Source organism: Denticeps clupeoides, unplaced genomic scaffold (genome assembly GCF_900700375.1).
Source record: "Denticeps clupeoides unplaced genomic scaffold, fDenClu1.1, whole genome shotgun sequence".
Classification (NCBI taxonomy): domain Eukaryota; kingdom Metazoa; phylum Chordata; class Actinopteri; order Clupeiformes; family Denticipitidae; genus Denticeps; species Denticeps clupeoides.
The window spans coordinates 127,131-140,947 of NW_021629993.1; the positions used below are offsets into that span (position 1 = coordinate 127,131).

At 53.4% G+C, this 13,817-nt stretch overlaps 2 protein-coding genes and 1 pseudogene across 2 annotated transcripts in view; 2 read left to right on the forward strand and 1 right to left on the reverse strand.

The window, feature by feature from the left end:
• Positions 1 to 13,817, forward strand: part of LOC114779586 (probable 2-oxoglutarate dehydrogenase E1 component DHKTD1, mitochondrial) — a 134,204-nt gene that overhangs the window by 85,052 nt on the left and 35,335 nt on the right. The gene's annotated exons all lie outside the window — the stretch shown is intronic.
• Positions 66 to 6,895, forward strand: LOC114779578 (methionine aminopeptidase 2-like). The gene is made up of 11 exons (XM_028967493.1): positions 66 to 258; positions 1,772 to 1,870; positions 1,952 to 2,011; positions 2,085 to 2,187; positions 2,262 to 2,423; positions 2,496 to 2,677; positions 2,755 to 2,849; positions 4,020 to 4,116; positions 4,196 to 4,299; positions 4,993 to 5,108; positions 6,287 to 6,895. The coding sequence occupies exons 1-11, from the start codon at positions 132 to 134 to the stop codon at positions 6,537 to 6,539; spliced, it is 1,398 nt and encodes a 465-aa protein (XP_028823326.1). The 5' UTR covers positions 66 to 131; the 3' UTR covers positions 6,540 to 6,895.
• Positions 7,887 to 12,511, reverse strand: LOC114779587 (histidine ammonia-lyase-like; annotated as a pseudogene).

Below are 13,817 nucleotides of genomic sequence, written 5' to 3' on the forward strand. Positions count from 1 at the left end.
GAAGTGACGCCGCACTCTGATTGGTCAGCACCGCGGGGTGGGCGGGACCGCGACTTCCACGCTACGCACGGGCGCCGAGTCTTTACTCCCAGCAGCCCCCGCGCGTCCCTCTCGTGCGGCGCGGAGCCATCATGGCGGACGACGAAGTTGGGGTGCGGGAGAAAGTGGAGCATGAGGGCGTCCCGAACGGGGAGGCGGCCTGCGAGGAGTCCACCCGGAGGAGGCGGCGGAAGAAGAAGAGCCGGGCGGCGGGGCCGGGTGAGCGCTGGACTCGGAACCGGGACGCGCCGCCTGTAAAACGTGTTTTCACGGCGCTGCGGCGGACCGGACCGGACCGGACTTGGTCCGATCCTGCGGGATCCCGAAAAAGATCCTCCCGGACGGGCGGACACGCCCGAATTTCCGCATCAGGATGGAAACGTCGTGTGTGTGTCGCCGGCGTGTCGTTGTTTAGGCAGGTCGTGTGTGTGTCGCAGGCGTGTCGTTATCTACACTACAACAGAGGGAATAATAAGATTGTATTCATAGTTGGGGGTCCTAGTGAACCATCCATGGTAACATGGAAGCACGTTGTAAGTCGCTCTGGATCAGGACGTCTGACAAATACTTTACATGTAAATTTAGGCCGGTTGTGAGTGTGTGTGTCGTTATTTAGGCCGGTTGTGAGTGTGTGTGTGTGTCGTTATTTAGGCCGGTTGTGAGTGTGTGTGTGTGTGTCGTTATTTAGGCCGGTTGTGAGTGTGTGTGTGTGTGTGTCGTTATTTAGGCCGGTTGTGAGTGTGTGTGTGTGTCGTTATTTAGGCCGGTTGTGAGTGTGTGTGTGTGTGTGTCGTTATTTAGGCCGGTTGTGAGTGTGTGTGTGTGTGTGTGTCGTTATTTAGGCCGGTTGTGAGTGTGTGTGTGTGTGTCGTTATTGAGGCCGGTTGTGAGGGTGGTGGTGTGTGTGTGTTTGTGTGTCGTTAGTTAGGCCGGTTGTGAGTGTGTGTGTGTGTCGTTATTAGGCCGGTTGTGAGTGTGTGTGTGTGTCGTTATTTAGGCCGGTTGTGAGTGTGTGTGGGGTGGTGTGTGGTCGTTATTTAGTGCCGGTTGTGAGTGTGTGTGTGTGTGTGTGTCGTTATTTAGGCCGGTTGTGAGTGTGTGTGTGTGTGTGTGTGTGTGTGTGTCGTTATTTAGGCCGGTTGTGAGTGTGTGTGTGTGTCGTTATTTAGGCCGGTTGTGTGTGTGTGTGTGTGTGTGTGTGTCGTTATTTAGGCCGGTTGTGAGTGCGTGTGTCGTTATTTAGGCCGGTTGTGTGTGTGTGTGTGTGTGTGTGTGTGTGTGTGTCGTTATTTAGACCGGTTGTGTGTGTGTGTGTCGTTATTTAGGCCGGTTGTGAGTGTGTGTGTGTCGTTATTTAGGCCGGTTGTGTGTGTGTGTGTGTGTGTGTGTGTGTGTGTGTGTGTGTCGTTATTTAGGCCGGTTGTGAGTGTGTGTGTCGTTATTTAGGCCGGTTGTGAGTGTGTGTGTCGTTATTTAGGCCGGTTGTGAGTGCGTGTGTGTCGTTATTTAGGCCGGTTTGTGAGTGTGTGTGTGTCGTTATTTAGGCCGGTTGTGAGTGTGTCTCCGGCGTGAAGGACGAGTTGTACCCGGCTCTCGGGCTCCTGGTACCTGTGACCAGGTGACCTTACCGGAGGTGTCGAGTTCCGGTCGAGCGGATGCGCTTTTAATGCTTTTGCTGCATAATGTGGCCTGGATTCACTGTGTGTGTGTGTGTGTGTGTGTGTGTGTGTAGAGCCTGATGGCAGCAGCTCCAACGCTGTGACCGCCGTGACGAAGCAACTGGAGCAGCAGGCCCTGGAGGATCCGGAGAAGGAAGAGGACGTGGAGGAAGGTGGGCGCGGCGTTCTCGCCGGTACGGGTCGGTCGGTGTACGATGGCGGTCGGTCTGAATGTTCTTCACGTCTCCTCACAGATGCAGAGGAAGGTGATGCAGCGGGGAAGAAGAAGAAGAAAAAGAAGAAGAAGAAAGGACGTGAGTCGTGATGGTTCTCCGCTCCCGGCGTCTTTGTTCGGTTCCGTACGTGAAATAATGTTCTCGTTCACAGCGAAGGTCCAGACGGATCCGCCGTCTGTTCCCATCTGTGACCTCCATCCCGGCGGAGTTTTCCAGAAGGGGCAGGAGTGTGAATATCCGCCTGCACAAGACGGGTGAGACCAGGTCCCTGGTGGACCGTCGCGGTTCCTCTCGCGGTGTCTTCATCCCGCGTGCTCCTCCTCCTCAGGCGCGGCGCGGCGTGGCGGGCCGCCGACGAGAAGAAGCGCGTTCTGGACGCCGCCAACGAGGAGATGTGGAACGACTTCCGCCAGGCCGCCGAGGCCCACCGGCAGGTCCGGCGCTACGTCCAGAGCTGGATCAAGCCCGGGATGAGCATGATCGAGATCTGGTGAGTGCCGGCGCCGCGGTGACGGGGTTTTTTTTGGGGGCGTCGGAGTGACGCCGGCGCTCTGTTCCCCAGCGAGAAACTGGAGGACTGTTCCAGGAAGCTGATCAAGGAGAACGGGCTGAACGCCGGCCTGGCGTTCCCCACCGGCTGCTCCCTCAACCACTGCGCCGCGCACTACACGCCCAACGCCGGCGACCCCACCGTGCTGCAGTACGACGACGTGTGCAAAATCGACTTCGGCACGCACATCAACGGTGAGCGTCCACCCCGGCCACGCCCGGCGACGCCCCGAACCGAAGGACTCACCGCCGCTCTGCTTTCTACTCCGCAGGCCGGATCATCGACTGCGCCTTCACCGTCACCTTCAACCCCAAATACGACAAGCTGCTGGAGGCGGTGAAGGACGCCACCAACACCGGAATCAGGGTGAGTTACCGCGGCCACGCCGATACGCAGCGCCGCGGTTTTCTTTACTCACCGCCAACACCGGAATCAGGGTGAATTGCCGATACGGAGCGCCGCGGCTTCGGATGCTCACGTATCGCAGTGTTATCGCGGACTTTTCTTTATTGGCCAATATATTGCGGCAATTGTGGCTAATTAACGTGCTAGTTAAAGTCCCGGCCTAAATTTACCGCATTTACCAGACGCCCTTATCCAGAGTGACTTACAGTCAGTAGTTACAGGGACAGTCCCCCCTGGAGACACTCGGGGTTAAGTGTCCTGCTCAGGGACACAATGGTAATAAGTGGGATTTGAACCCGGGTCTTCTGGTCCATAGACGAGTGTGTTACCCGCTAGGCTACTACCACTCACCTTACCAGGGGAAGACGTTGACCTTTTTCCTTACGCCGAATTTACAGTCAATATTTCAGATTTTTAATGGCTAACCTGATTGTTCTGATGGTTCTGGGGCAGTGGGGGCCTAGCGGTTAAGGAAGCGGCCCCGTAATCAGAAGGTTGCCGGTTCGAATCCCGATCCGCCGAGGTGCCACTGAGCAAAGCACCGTCCCCACACACTGCTCCCCGGCGCCTGTCATGGTGCCCACTGCTCACTCAGGGTGATGGTTAAATGCAGAGGACAAATTTCACTGTGTGCACCGTGTGCTGTGCTGCTGTGTATCACATGTGACAATCACTGCACTTTTTTTTTTTTTTTTAACCCTCAACCGTTCATCGTAGATCTTTTGTGTCTAACAAGCCTTCAAACGTGCGCCGCCATTCACCGTACGTCTGTGTGTGCGGGATTTTTTGTTTTTTAGGTACAACCTGACGTGCGCGTCTGAGCCACGTTCGTTAAGCGGGGCGCCTAATTTACAATTATACGGACACGGTCGTGGTTTTATTATTATTATAATTTACATTTTTATTAATACGCCGTATTTGTACCCAGATACTCAGCAGGGTTTATTCCTTCGTCTCCAGTACAATTTATATTTGAATTTTCTTTTGTGATTTTATTGCTGTCTGGGTTTAAGTTTAATTTTTTATTGTTAAGTTTAATTCATAGAAGCCTGAATAATATTTCTGTTCTTTGCGTTTCCTGGTTTGTTTCTCCGTGTTTTTTTGTGTTATTTGCCATCTGTCTCGCTGCAGTGCGCAGGAATCGACGTTCGCTTGTGTGACATTGGCGAAGCCATACAGGAAGTGATGGAGTCGTACGAAGTGGAGCTGGATGGGAAAACGTACCAAGGTGTGTCCCCCGCTGCTCCCTCGCTGCCTTTTCTCTGTGCGGCAGTTCGGCTGAGTTCGCGTCTTGCTTCGTTCCTCAGTGAAGCCCATCAGAAATCTGAACGGCCACTCCATCGGCCAGTACCGAATACACGCCGGGAAGACGGTGCCAATCGTCAAAGGAGGGGAAGCCACCAGGATGGAGGTTGGCGCCGTAATTCTACTGGTCTAACGGATCAGATTCACATCTGCGCAGTCGACTGAGTCTGGGGATTTCCGGAAAGGCATTTCTAGATGGGGTCAAGTTGGGGTCAAGTCAGGGAATTATCAGGGAATTTTATTAATGGCATATATTGCTGTACTAGTTATGATTATTACTATTTTTTTTTTTTCTTCAGCAGTCTAGTTTATTATAATCCAAAATTGTAGAAATTACTGTTTCCAGACTGACAATCTTATTTTTAGCTTAAGAAAAATGGTCAAGTGAGACCGTATGATCCAATTTGATACCTCAATAATGTGTGTACATATACATATAAAAAAATATATATTTACATATACACATGCCCCAACAATCAACCTACACAAAAAAAATGAAGAGCACAACTGCAGAGCTCCACCCAGACATGATCTGTATCACCCAGGATCAGGAGGGGAATTTTTACTGCACTGGTGAAGTTTCTCCTGCCTGTAGCCCTGTTTAAACGTCGGGTGGGTGCGTCTCCGTCTGGCGAGACGGGTTATCGGCTCGGGGAGGTTCACAATTTCGCTAATCAGCTTCTGCCATGAGGTCGGGGACCCAAACCAGTTTAGTAAAAAAAACAAAAAGCTGCTTATCATCTTTACTGGTGCCCGGTTCCGGTTTTAATTCCCGATTCTGCCCGTCTCCCCGGCACAGGAAGGAGAGGTGTACGCCATCGAAACGTTCGGCAGCACCGGAAAGGGGATGGTCCACGATGACATGGAATGTTCACATTATATGAAAAATTTTGAAGTCGGACACGTGCCAATCAGGTGAGTGGACGGGTTCTTTGGAATTAGGCTCCACTGCTTAATCCGGTACATTTTTCTGGTAGACCACCACCCAATTCCTGCCCCTTCTGGAAAGGGCCCTGAAAAAAAGGACCCGGCCCCTGGCCCCCCCCCCTCCAGCGTGCAGCCGCGTAGATATAAATACCGCATGGTGCTGAACGTGCAAACCGACTCGGCACCAGGCACATTCCAAAAGTAAGTTGGTGTCCTGTCGCCGCCACCTGGTGGAAGGGGGTAGGTGCACCGGGAACTGCCACCTCTCTCAGCTGTGGACGTTCCTCACGGCGTGACAGCTGGTGGACAGAAGTTGATCCTGGAGCACAGGTGGCCGATCGCTCGTCTCTGGAGCGGTCGACGGGTCTCGCACACGTTGCTTTTCCACGAGATGGGATTTTGAAGAGGTGTGTGTGTGTAGCCCTCAACATTCTAGAACAAGGGAACTAGCGGTGGGCAGTGACTGGAGAGCTGAGGTCAGACCGGACTGGTACGCGAACACTGCGCTTAGTCCTACTGTTCTGCCACCTGGTGGTTCCCACGCTGTACTACAATTAAACAGTTTTCACCAAAACCCCCAAACCAGCTACAACCCGGCCTGACGTGGTGCAGTTCCTGAAATGAAAAGCTCCCTGCGGCCTCTGCAGCTGTGCCGGTGAGGAGCAGGTAACCACCGGCACTGGGAATGGTGTTGTCCGGCGGATCCATCTGCTGATGTATCTACTGGACCTGCACGTTCGTACCGTCCAGATCCCTCCTGCTGACGTTTTTGGGACGTTTGAATTATTTGTATCATAAAACGCTACAAATTAAGGAGAAAAAACTGAAACCGCGAGGTGTAGCGGAGTGAAATTCTCCGGTTTCTGTACGAGGTTGAATACAGAACGTCCTTTATCCAGAGTGTCTTAATCAGCAGTGACAGGGACAGTCCCCCTGGATTCTCAGGGACACGATGGTAGGAAGTGGGGTTTATTTTTAGCATTATCATTTTTAAAATTTATTTATTTATTTTCTATATATAATTTGTCATATTTTGGCTGGGTGTCCGAGACGCATTTTCCCTCCTGGTGACTTGATATTCAGGACCATTTATAAAAAGACGGTCGGTTTCTAATCGGAAATAACATTTTACAAAACCTTTCTCTCAATTTTATTTATTCCTCCAGGCTTCCCAGAGCCAAACACTTGCTGAACGTGATCAACGAGAACTTCGGGACGTTGGCGTTCTGCCGCCGCTGGCTCGACCGCCTGGGCGAGACCAAGTACCTGATGGCCCTGAAGAACCTGTGCGACCTGGGCATCGTGGACCCGTACCCGCCGCTGTGCGACACCAAGGGCTGCTACACCGCCCAGTTCGAGCACACCATCCTGCTTAGGCCCACGTGCAAGGAGGTAGTGAGTCGGGGGGACGATTATTAGAACGCTTCTGCTTCACCGCGACTAGCGTCTGGCCAGGGGACAGTAGGGACTAATGACATAGCAGCAGCACCTCCTTTGTGTTATCGTGCCACGGGATTGAGGCGTATTCAACTCTGTCGTGCTTTCATGCCTTCCGATAAGTCGGTAGACCTTCCACTCCCGCCGGTGTCTGGTCCAGATAAACGTGCCGGGTTTTCCGCCGGGACTCTGGCCACTTCGGGGTTTTTTTTTTTTTTTTTTGGTTTTGTGTTGTTTTTTTAAAGCCCAATCTTAACAAAAAGATGTAATTCAACCCAGAAAGTTGCCGACTCGTGAGAGTCATATATGAAAGAAATAAAAGCATTCACCAGTGTTTATGGGGCGTCTCCTCCGCTTCATTTCCATTCTTCGTCTTCGTTCCTCGCTGCATTCACACTTTCGCACACGAACGAATACGACCACAAGAGACCATATTTACAATCCAAATTACAACTGAGCGGCGAGCAGAGGGTCCACGTCACGGAGAAACTCTGCTAGTTCCGTAACCGTGGGGACGGACCCATCATCTCTCCTGGACACGCCCAGCTCATCAGTATTTGTAGGCGTGGTTGATGCTAAATTTGGGGGACGTGCATTCATTACCAAACAGAAAAAGACTCCTGACTAATGATCATTTTAATACTCAATAACTGCATGTTTTAAAGTTAGTCAAGTGCTTGTCATACACAGCACACAGTGCACACGGTGAAACGTGTCCTCTGTATTTAACCATCACCCTTGGGGAGCAGTGTGTGGGGACGGTGCTTTGCTCAGTGGCACCGTGGTGGATTGGGATTCTTCTGTTTACGGGGCCGCCCTTATCCAGAGCAACTTACAATCAGTAGTTACAGGGACAGTCCCCCCCTGGAGCAACTTAGGGTTAAGTGTCTTGCTCAGGGACACAATGGTAGTAAGCGGGACTTGAACCCGGGTCTTCTGGCTCATAGGCGAGTGTGTTACCCCTAGGCCACTACTTGATTTAATGGCCAATCGCAGTTCTTGGCTGTATTATAATAACATGAACGGAATTTCACATATTCAGTTCGGCCTCTCCGCAAACGCTGTTTAATTATTAATCTCGGAATCTCTGCCGAGATGTGCAGCTGTGACACGAAGACAAACACGGATGAAAATCGGGGAAAAATCCCAACTGGACTCCTCCAGCCTGACGCCTTATCAGCTGATTATGTGTTGCCGCCGTGTCCGATATTAAATGATGTGAATCAGCACCTTGAAGAAAGCTTTATTTCAACATTAGTGTTCATCGATTAATGAAAATTACACGTGGCTTCTCTCCGTAAGGCGTAAATGAAAAGTTCTCGTGGTCCTTCACTCGTGACGGACCCGTTCCTTCCGCGGCGACCCGGGGGACTCGAGCGAGAAGGCCGTCGGCGAGGACGGCCGCGACTCGGGGATGTGCTCCATGCGGTACTTGTCGATGTACGGCTTCGCGATGTTCCATATCTGGACACACGGAAAGGAAAACCGTTACTTTCCACGTTTGCTCTGGCGTTCCAGATCATCACAACGTGACGTCCATCTTGCCTTCTGGTCCAGAAGAAGCCGGTGGATGGCCTCGATGTCGGGAGCCATGAACCTGTCTTTAATCCAGGGCCTTGAAAGTGGGAGAAAGCAGATTTGAATAAGGGAAGGGGGGGCGGGGCCGACGGCCGTGATTGGTCGGAACGGGAGGCTGGGCGAGGGAAACATTGACCCGTCCTTTCGATCAGCTTTCTGCACGCTTTTGTTTGACTTACTTGACTACGCTGCGCACAAGGTCGTACACCTTCTCCAATGGCGTGGTGGTACGAAGGGGGCGTAGGAACTCGATGCCCTGGCAGGCGGCGAGCAGCTCGATGGCGAGAACTGAGCAGACGCACACAACTTCTCCATAAACATTTCCTCAGTCTGAACAGCGGTAATTAGTAATATAAATAAAACCAACTTTCATCGTTTTCCTGACTATTTTTATCTAAAAGTTGGTTTCGTAGCCCCGCCCTGCAGCTTTGATCATCTTCAAAGCGAGAGGACGGGGTCATCAGCGGGTAAAGTGGTTTCATCACCCTACAGCGTAGATAAAGTGGGTAAATACGGCGTTTTGGGGGCGGAGTCAGCACCTTGCTCCACGTGCTCCACACCCGCAGGGCCTTCCTGGCCGCCCAGCCCCCCATGGAGACGTGGTCCTCGGTGGCGGCGCCTGGTGGACAGGGAGTCCACGGACGACGGGTGGCACAGCACCTTGTTCTCCGAAACTGCGCGTAAAAAGGGGCGTGGTTTAGAACCCGAGCGAAAGGCGGTCCTACCTCCGGCCGGCGGCGAGCGACCGACTGACCGAGGGCGGCGGCGGTGCAGTGGGCGATCATGAACCCGGAGTTCAGCCCGCCCTCGTTCACCCAGGAAGGCGGGCAGCTCGCTGAGGGACGGGTTGCACAGGCGCTCGGTCCGCCGCTCGCTGATTGGACGCCAGCTCGTGCACGCCGATGCACAGGTAGTCGAGGGCCTGGCGAGGAAGGACGGGTTAACGGCCGACCACTGAACAGACCAAACGAGCGGATCGCTGCTCGCCCACCTTGGCCGGATATTCCCCGTGAAAGTTCCCGCCAGAGATGGTCTCGCCGCGCTCCGCAAACACCATCTGGGGAGAAGAGTTAAGGAAGAAGGAAGAACCGTCCGACCTCTACAACTCATACAGACTGATCTTCAACCTTCCCAAGTTCTCCCACACCGCCCCTCTGCTACGTTCCTCCACCGGCTCCCAGTAGCTGCACCATCAGGTTCAAAATACTGATGCTGGCCTACAAAGCCAAACATGGAGTAGCACCATCCTACCTCACAGCCCTTATTACACCTCGCACTGCACCTGGTATACTCCGAGCCTCCAGTACTGCTCGCCTGGTCCCTCCATCTCTGAAGGTAAAAGGAAGACGCTCATCTAGACTCTTCTTCGTCTTGGCCCCTCGGTGGTGGAATGAACTTCCAGCTCAGTCACTGAGCACCTTCACACGGCAGCTCAACACCTTCCTCTTTAGAGGATACTCACACTAACGTGTAACTTTCTTATAGTCTGATTTATGCAAAAAAACTAGAACAGAGGGGATAAAAAGGTTGTATTCATAGTTGGGGGTCCTAGTGAACCAGAACTGACCACTTCATCCATGGTGACATGGAAGCACGTTGTAAGTGGCTCTGGATCAGGCCGTCTGGTAAATGCCGTAAAACGTAAATATAAGAAGTGGGCGGGGCCCCGTCACTTCCCGGCCGCAGCCCGAGTGGCGAAGGATACGGGTTGTCCGTCGCGCTGTTGATCTCCGTGTTGATGATGTTCTTCGCGAATTCGATGGTGTCGTTGACCACGCCGTGGACCTGCGGGCAGCACCGCATGGTGTAGGCGTCCTGCACGCGGTCACAGAACCGGTGACTCTCTGTGAGGACAGGCCACAAAACGTCACCCCCCGTAACGGTGCACACGCCTGTAAAAAGCGCCCCACTGACCTGCGATCTCGGACGGGTGATGGTCCGAGTCCAGCAGCGCTCGGAAGCGCAGCGCCACCTGGATCTGTCCCGGGTGCGGCCGCAGCTTGTGGATGTCTGCGGGGAGGGAAATGGACACGTTCCGCTCAGCTGTCCGATCTAAAATGTCTCGCCGCGACCCGGATCTCCTGCTCACCGCTGTCAAACGCCTTGGTGGTCCCCTTCAGGACCTCCAGCGTGAGGGCGGCGATGATGTCGGCCTGGCGGGCGATGGCCTCGGCTCGCTCCACAGCCTCGGCGCCCAGGGACGTGATCATCTGGGTCCCGTTAATGAGGGCCAGACCCTGTACGTGCAGCGGGAACGCCAAACTGTTTAATATTCGCCTGCTGGCAAGATTCGATTGGTTCGGATCATCTAATCTCGCCTGCTGGCCAGATTTGATTGGTCCTTATCTAACCACGCCTGCTGCCCCAATTTGATTGGTCCTGATCATCTAATCTCGCCTGCTGCCCTGATTTGATTGGTCCTGATCATCTAATCTCGCCTGCTGCCCCGATTTGATTGGTCCTGATCATCTAATCTCGCCTGCTGCCCCGATTTGATTGGTCCTTTATCTCCGCAATTGTGTTGAGCACATCGTCACCACGGTTTCATCATTATAAAGCGTTCAGTGGTCTGTAGATCGGTACCTCTTTAGGCCTCAGCGAGACGGGTTTAAGTCCATGGGCCTCGAGCACCTAGGGGTGAGGGAGCAGAGGTCAAAGGTCACGTGGGCCATTACACCGACGTGTCCACTGTAGAAGAACGTACGTATTTGGCGTCGGCCCAGCCACTTTTGGGCGACCACATCTTGCCCTCTCCCATCAGGCCGAGCGCGAGGTGAGAGAGCGGGGCGAGGTCCCCGCTGGCGCCGACCGTCCCCTTCTCGGGGACGTAGGACAGGCAGGACGCTGTGGAGACAGAGGCAGACGTCACGTCCGGAACCTCCCGGGACGGCGGGCGCGGGGACGGCGGGGATTTACCGTTGAAGGCCTGGATCATGGCGTGCAGTGTGTCCAGGGAGATGCCGCTGTGTCCCTTGGCCAGGACGTTGATTCTGAGAGCCAGCAGCATCCGCGTCCTCTCGGGACTCAGGGGGCTTCCCAGACCTGGTGGCCACAAGCTCCTCAGATCAGTTCCGGGCGCCGCGTGGGCGCCGTTTCTCTAAAGAACCCCGGCGGAACTCACCAGCGGAATGGGACCTCACCAGGTTCTCCTGCAGGTCCCTGCGCATGTAAACATGTGTAAAAATCCCGGCCGTCCAGACCACACGTCCTACACAGCTTTTTAAAACGTCTCCACCTACTTCAGCTTGCTGACGGGGATGACCGTGCGGGCGAACTTCCCAAAACCAGTTGTAATTCCATACACGACTGAGGACAAGGACAGAAACGGAATATTAGAGGACGTCCCCTCCACAGCGCGGCAAATTAAAACTCGTTTAAAAAGCACCTTTGTTCTCCTTCACGATCGTGTCCAGAAGTTCCCTGGACTGGACGACTTTGTTCTCTGCCTCCGGTGTCAGCTGGAAAGGGACAAAATGAAATGAAACTCCGGGAACTTGTGGACACTGGCGGGACGGACGTGGGTGAAGACGCACCTTGATTTTGTACAGGCCCTTGCCCAGATTCACCAGGTCCGCCGACGTCAGGCCGTTCCCGTCCAGAAGAAGGTACTGCGTGGGACAGAGAGTCGTTCCCGTCACACTGCACACACACTACACACACAACGTCCCCAATATGGACACTTACGTCATGGGGCTCCCGGTACGCCGAGTTCCTGCGGAGGAGTTAAGGGACTTTGACAGGGTAGTAGTAGCCTAGTGGGTAACACACTCGTCTATGAACCAGAAGTCCCAGGTTCAAACCCCACTTACTACCATCGTGTCCCTGAGCAAGACAATTAACCCTGAGTGTCTCCAGGGGGGACTGTCCCTGTAACTACTGGAAAAGGGCGTCTGGTAAACGGCAGCCTGCGGAGACCGGACATGTTCGGGAAGGATACAGGTGTGACGGGGCGGGCTGGGACGGGATGAAGTCCGGCGACATGGTGTCCCCCTCGATCACTGGAGAAAAGACGCAGGTTAGACGCGGACCGAGACGCACGCCCGCCCGCCCGCCCCACCGCCGCTTACCGAGCTCCACGAAGTCGTTCTCCTCCAGCACGTCCTCCACCGCGTCGTCGGGGTCCAGCAGCCCCAGACCCTGGCACCTCCGCGCCACGAAGCGGGTGTCCTTGGCCGAGCCGATGCCGCCGTTGTCGGGCTTGTTCTTGGCGTAGCGCCGCAGCGCCTCCAGGCCGAGGCGCTGCACGGTGCAGCCCGGGTCCCGGCACGACACCGTCAGCCACTCGTCCCGAACATGAACCGTGAAGCGAGGCATCGCGCTGCGACCTGCTGCTGCCGCCGCCGCCGCCCGGGCGCCGGACTTAAACCCCGCGGCAGCGCGGCTCCGCCGGCCAATCAGAGGCGAGGGGCGGGGCCAACACCACACCGATACAACCAATCCGAGATCAGATAAAAAACACCTCAAATCACTTTTATTAAAATGGTTTGGGGCTTATATTATTCTACTGGGCGTATATGATCACTGCGGGGTGTGTAGTGTATGTGAGTAGTGTGTGTGTGTGCATAGTGTGTGTGGTAGTGTGTATGTAGTTTGTGTAGTGTAGTGTGTGTTGTGTGTGTAGTGTGTGTGTAGTGTGTGTAATATGTGTCTATTGTGTGTGTGTAATGTGTGTGAGTGTGTAGTGTGTGTGTAGTGTGAGTGTGTAGTGTGTGTATATATGTGTGTAGTGTGTGTGTAATGTGTGTTTAGTGTGTGTGTGGTAAATGTAAATGGTGTAAATGTGTGGTGTGTGAGTGTGTACTGTGTGTAATATGTGTGTAATATGTGTGTAGTGTGTGTGTAATGTGTGTTTAGTGTGTGTGTAGTATGTGTAATATGTGTCTAGTGTGTGTGTAGTGTGTGTGTGTAATGTGTGTGAGTGTGTAGTGTGTGTAGTGTGTGTAATATGTGTGTAGTGTGTGTGTAATGTGTGTTTAGTGTGTGTGGTAAATGTAAATGATGTAAATGTGTGGTGTGTGAGTGTGTACTGTGTGTAATATGTGTGTAGTGTGTGTGTAGTGTGTGCTTGTGAGACAGAGAGAGAGAGGAAGTGTCGCTCGTCCCTACTTCCTTCTTTAAAGCTGGATAGAAGAATAAAGGAGTAAAAAGCGACGGGGACATGGAGATGCGGAGCAGCTTTTATTGAGCAGGAAGTGGAGGTGAGGCTTCCGGTGTCAAATCGCTTCTGCTGTGCGGTGAGGGGGAAGAGAAGAACCTGAACTCGAGATGTTTGGGGTGGTGGGTGGTGTTCTGGATGATCAGCTTCTGCACCAAATCAAAAAGCAGAAGCTCCAGATGTTCCAGAGTGAGGAGAAGCTGAAATGTGGCTTTTCATGGGGACCAGAACAGTGACCTGCACCTTCCACTGGTCCTGGTCCAGCACATCTCGACATACTTGTATCTCCTCATATAGAGACACAAGAACTATGAGAGATTAAAGACTGACATTTACATTTACGGCATTTACCAGACGCCCTTATCCAGAGCGACTTACAATCAGTAGTTTCAGGGGACAGTCTCCATGGAGACACTCAGGGTTAAGTGTCCTGCTCAGGGACACAATGGTAGTAAGTGGGATTTGAACCTGGGTCTTCTGGTTCATAGGCGAGTGTGTTACCCACTAGGCTACTACCACCCATTGTA

Bases quoted from the DNA above. Each gene is read 5' to 3' on its own strand.
- LOC114779578 (XM_028967493.1), top strand. From the start codon at position 132: ATGGCGGACGACGAAGTTGGGGTGCGGGAGAAAGTGGAGCATGAGGGC. The intron at 2,188-2,261 runs GTGAGACCAGGT...CCTCCTCCTCAG, and splicing joins TATCCGCCTGCACAAGACGG to GCGCGGCGCGGCGTGGCGGG. The intron at 4,300-4,992 runs GTTGGCGCCGTA...TCCCCGGCACAG, and splicing joins GGGAAGCCACCAGGATGGAG to GAAGGAGAGGTGTACGCCAT.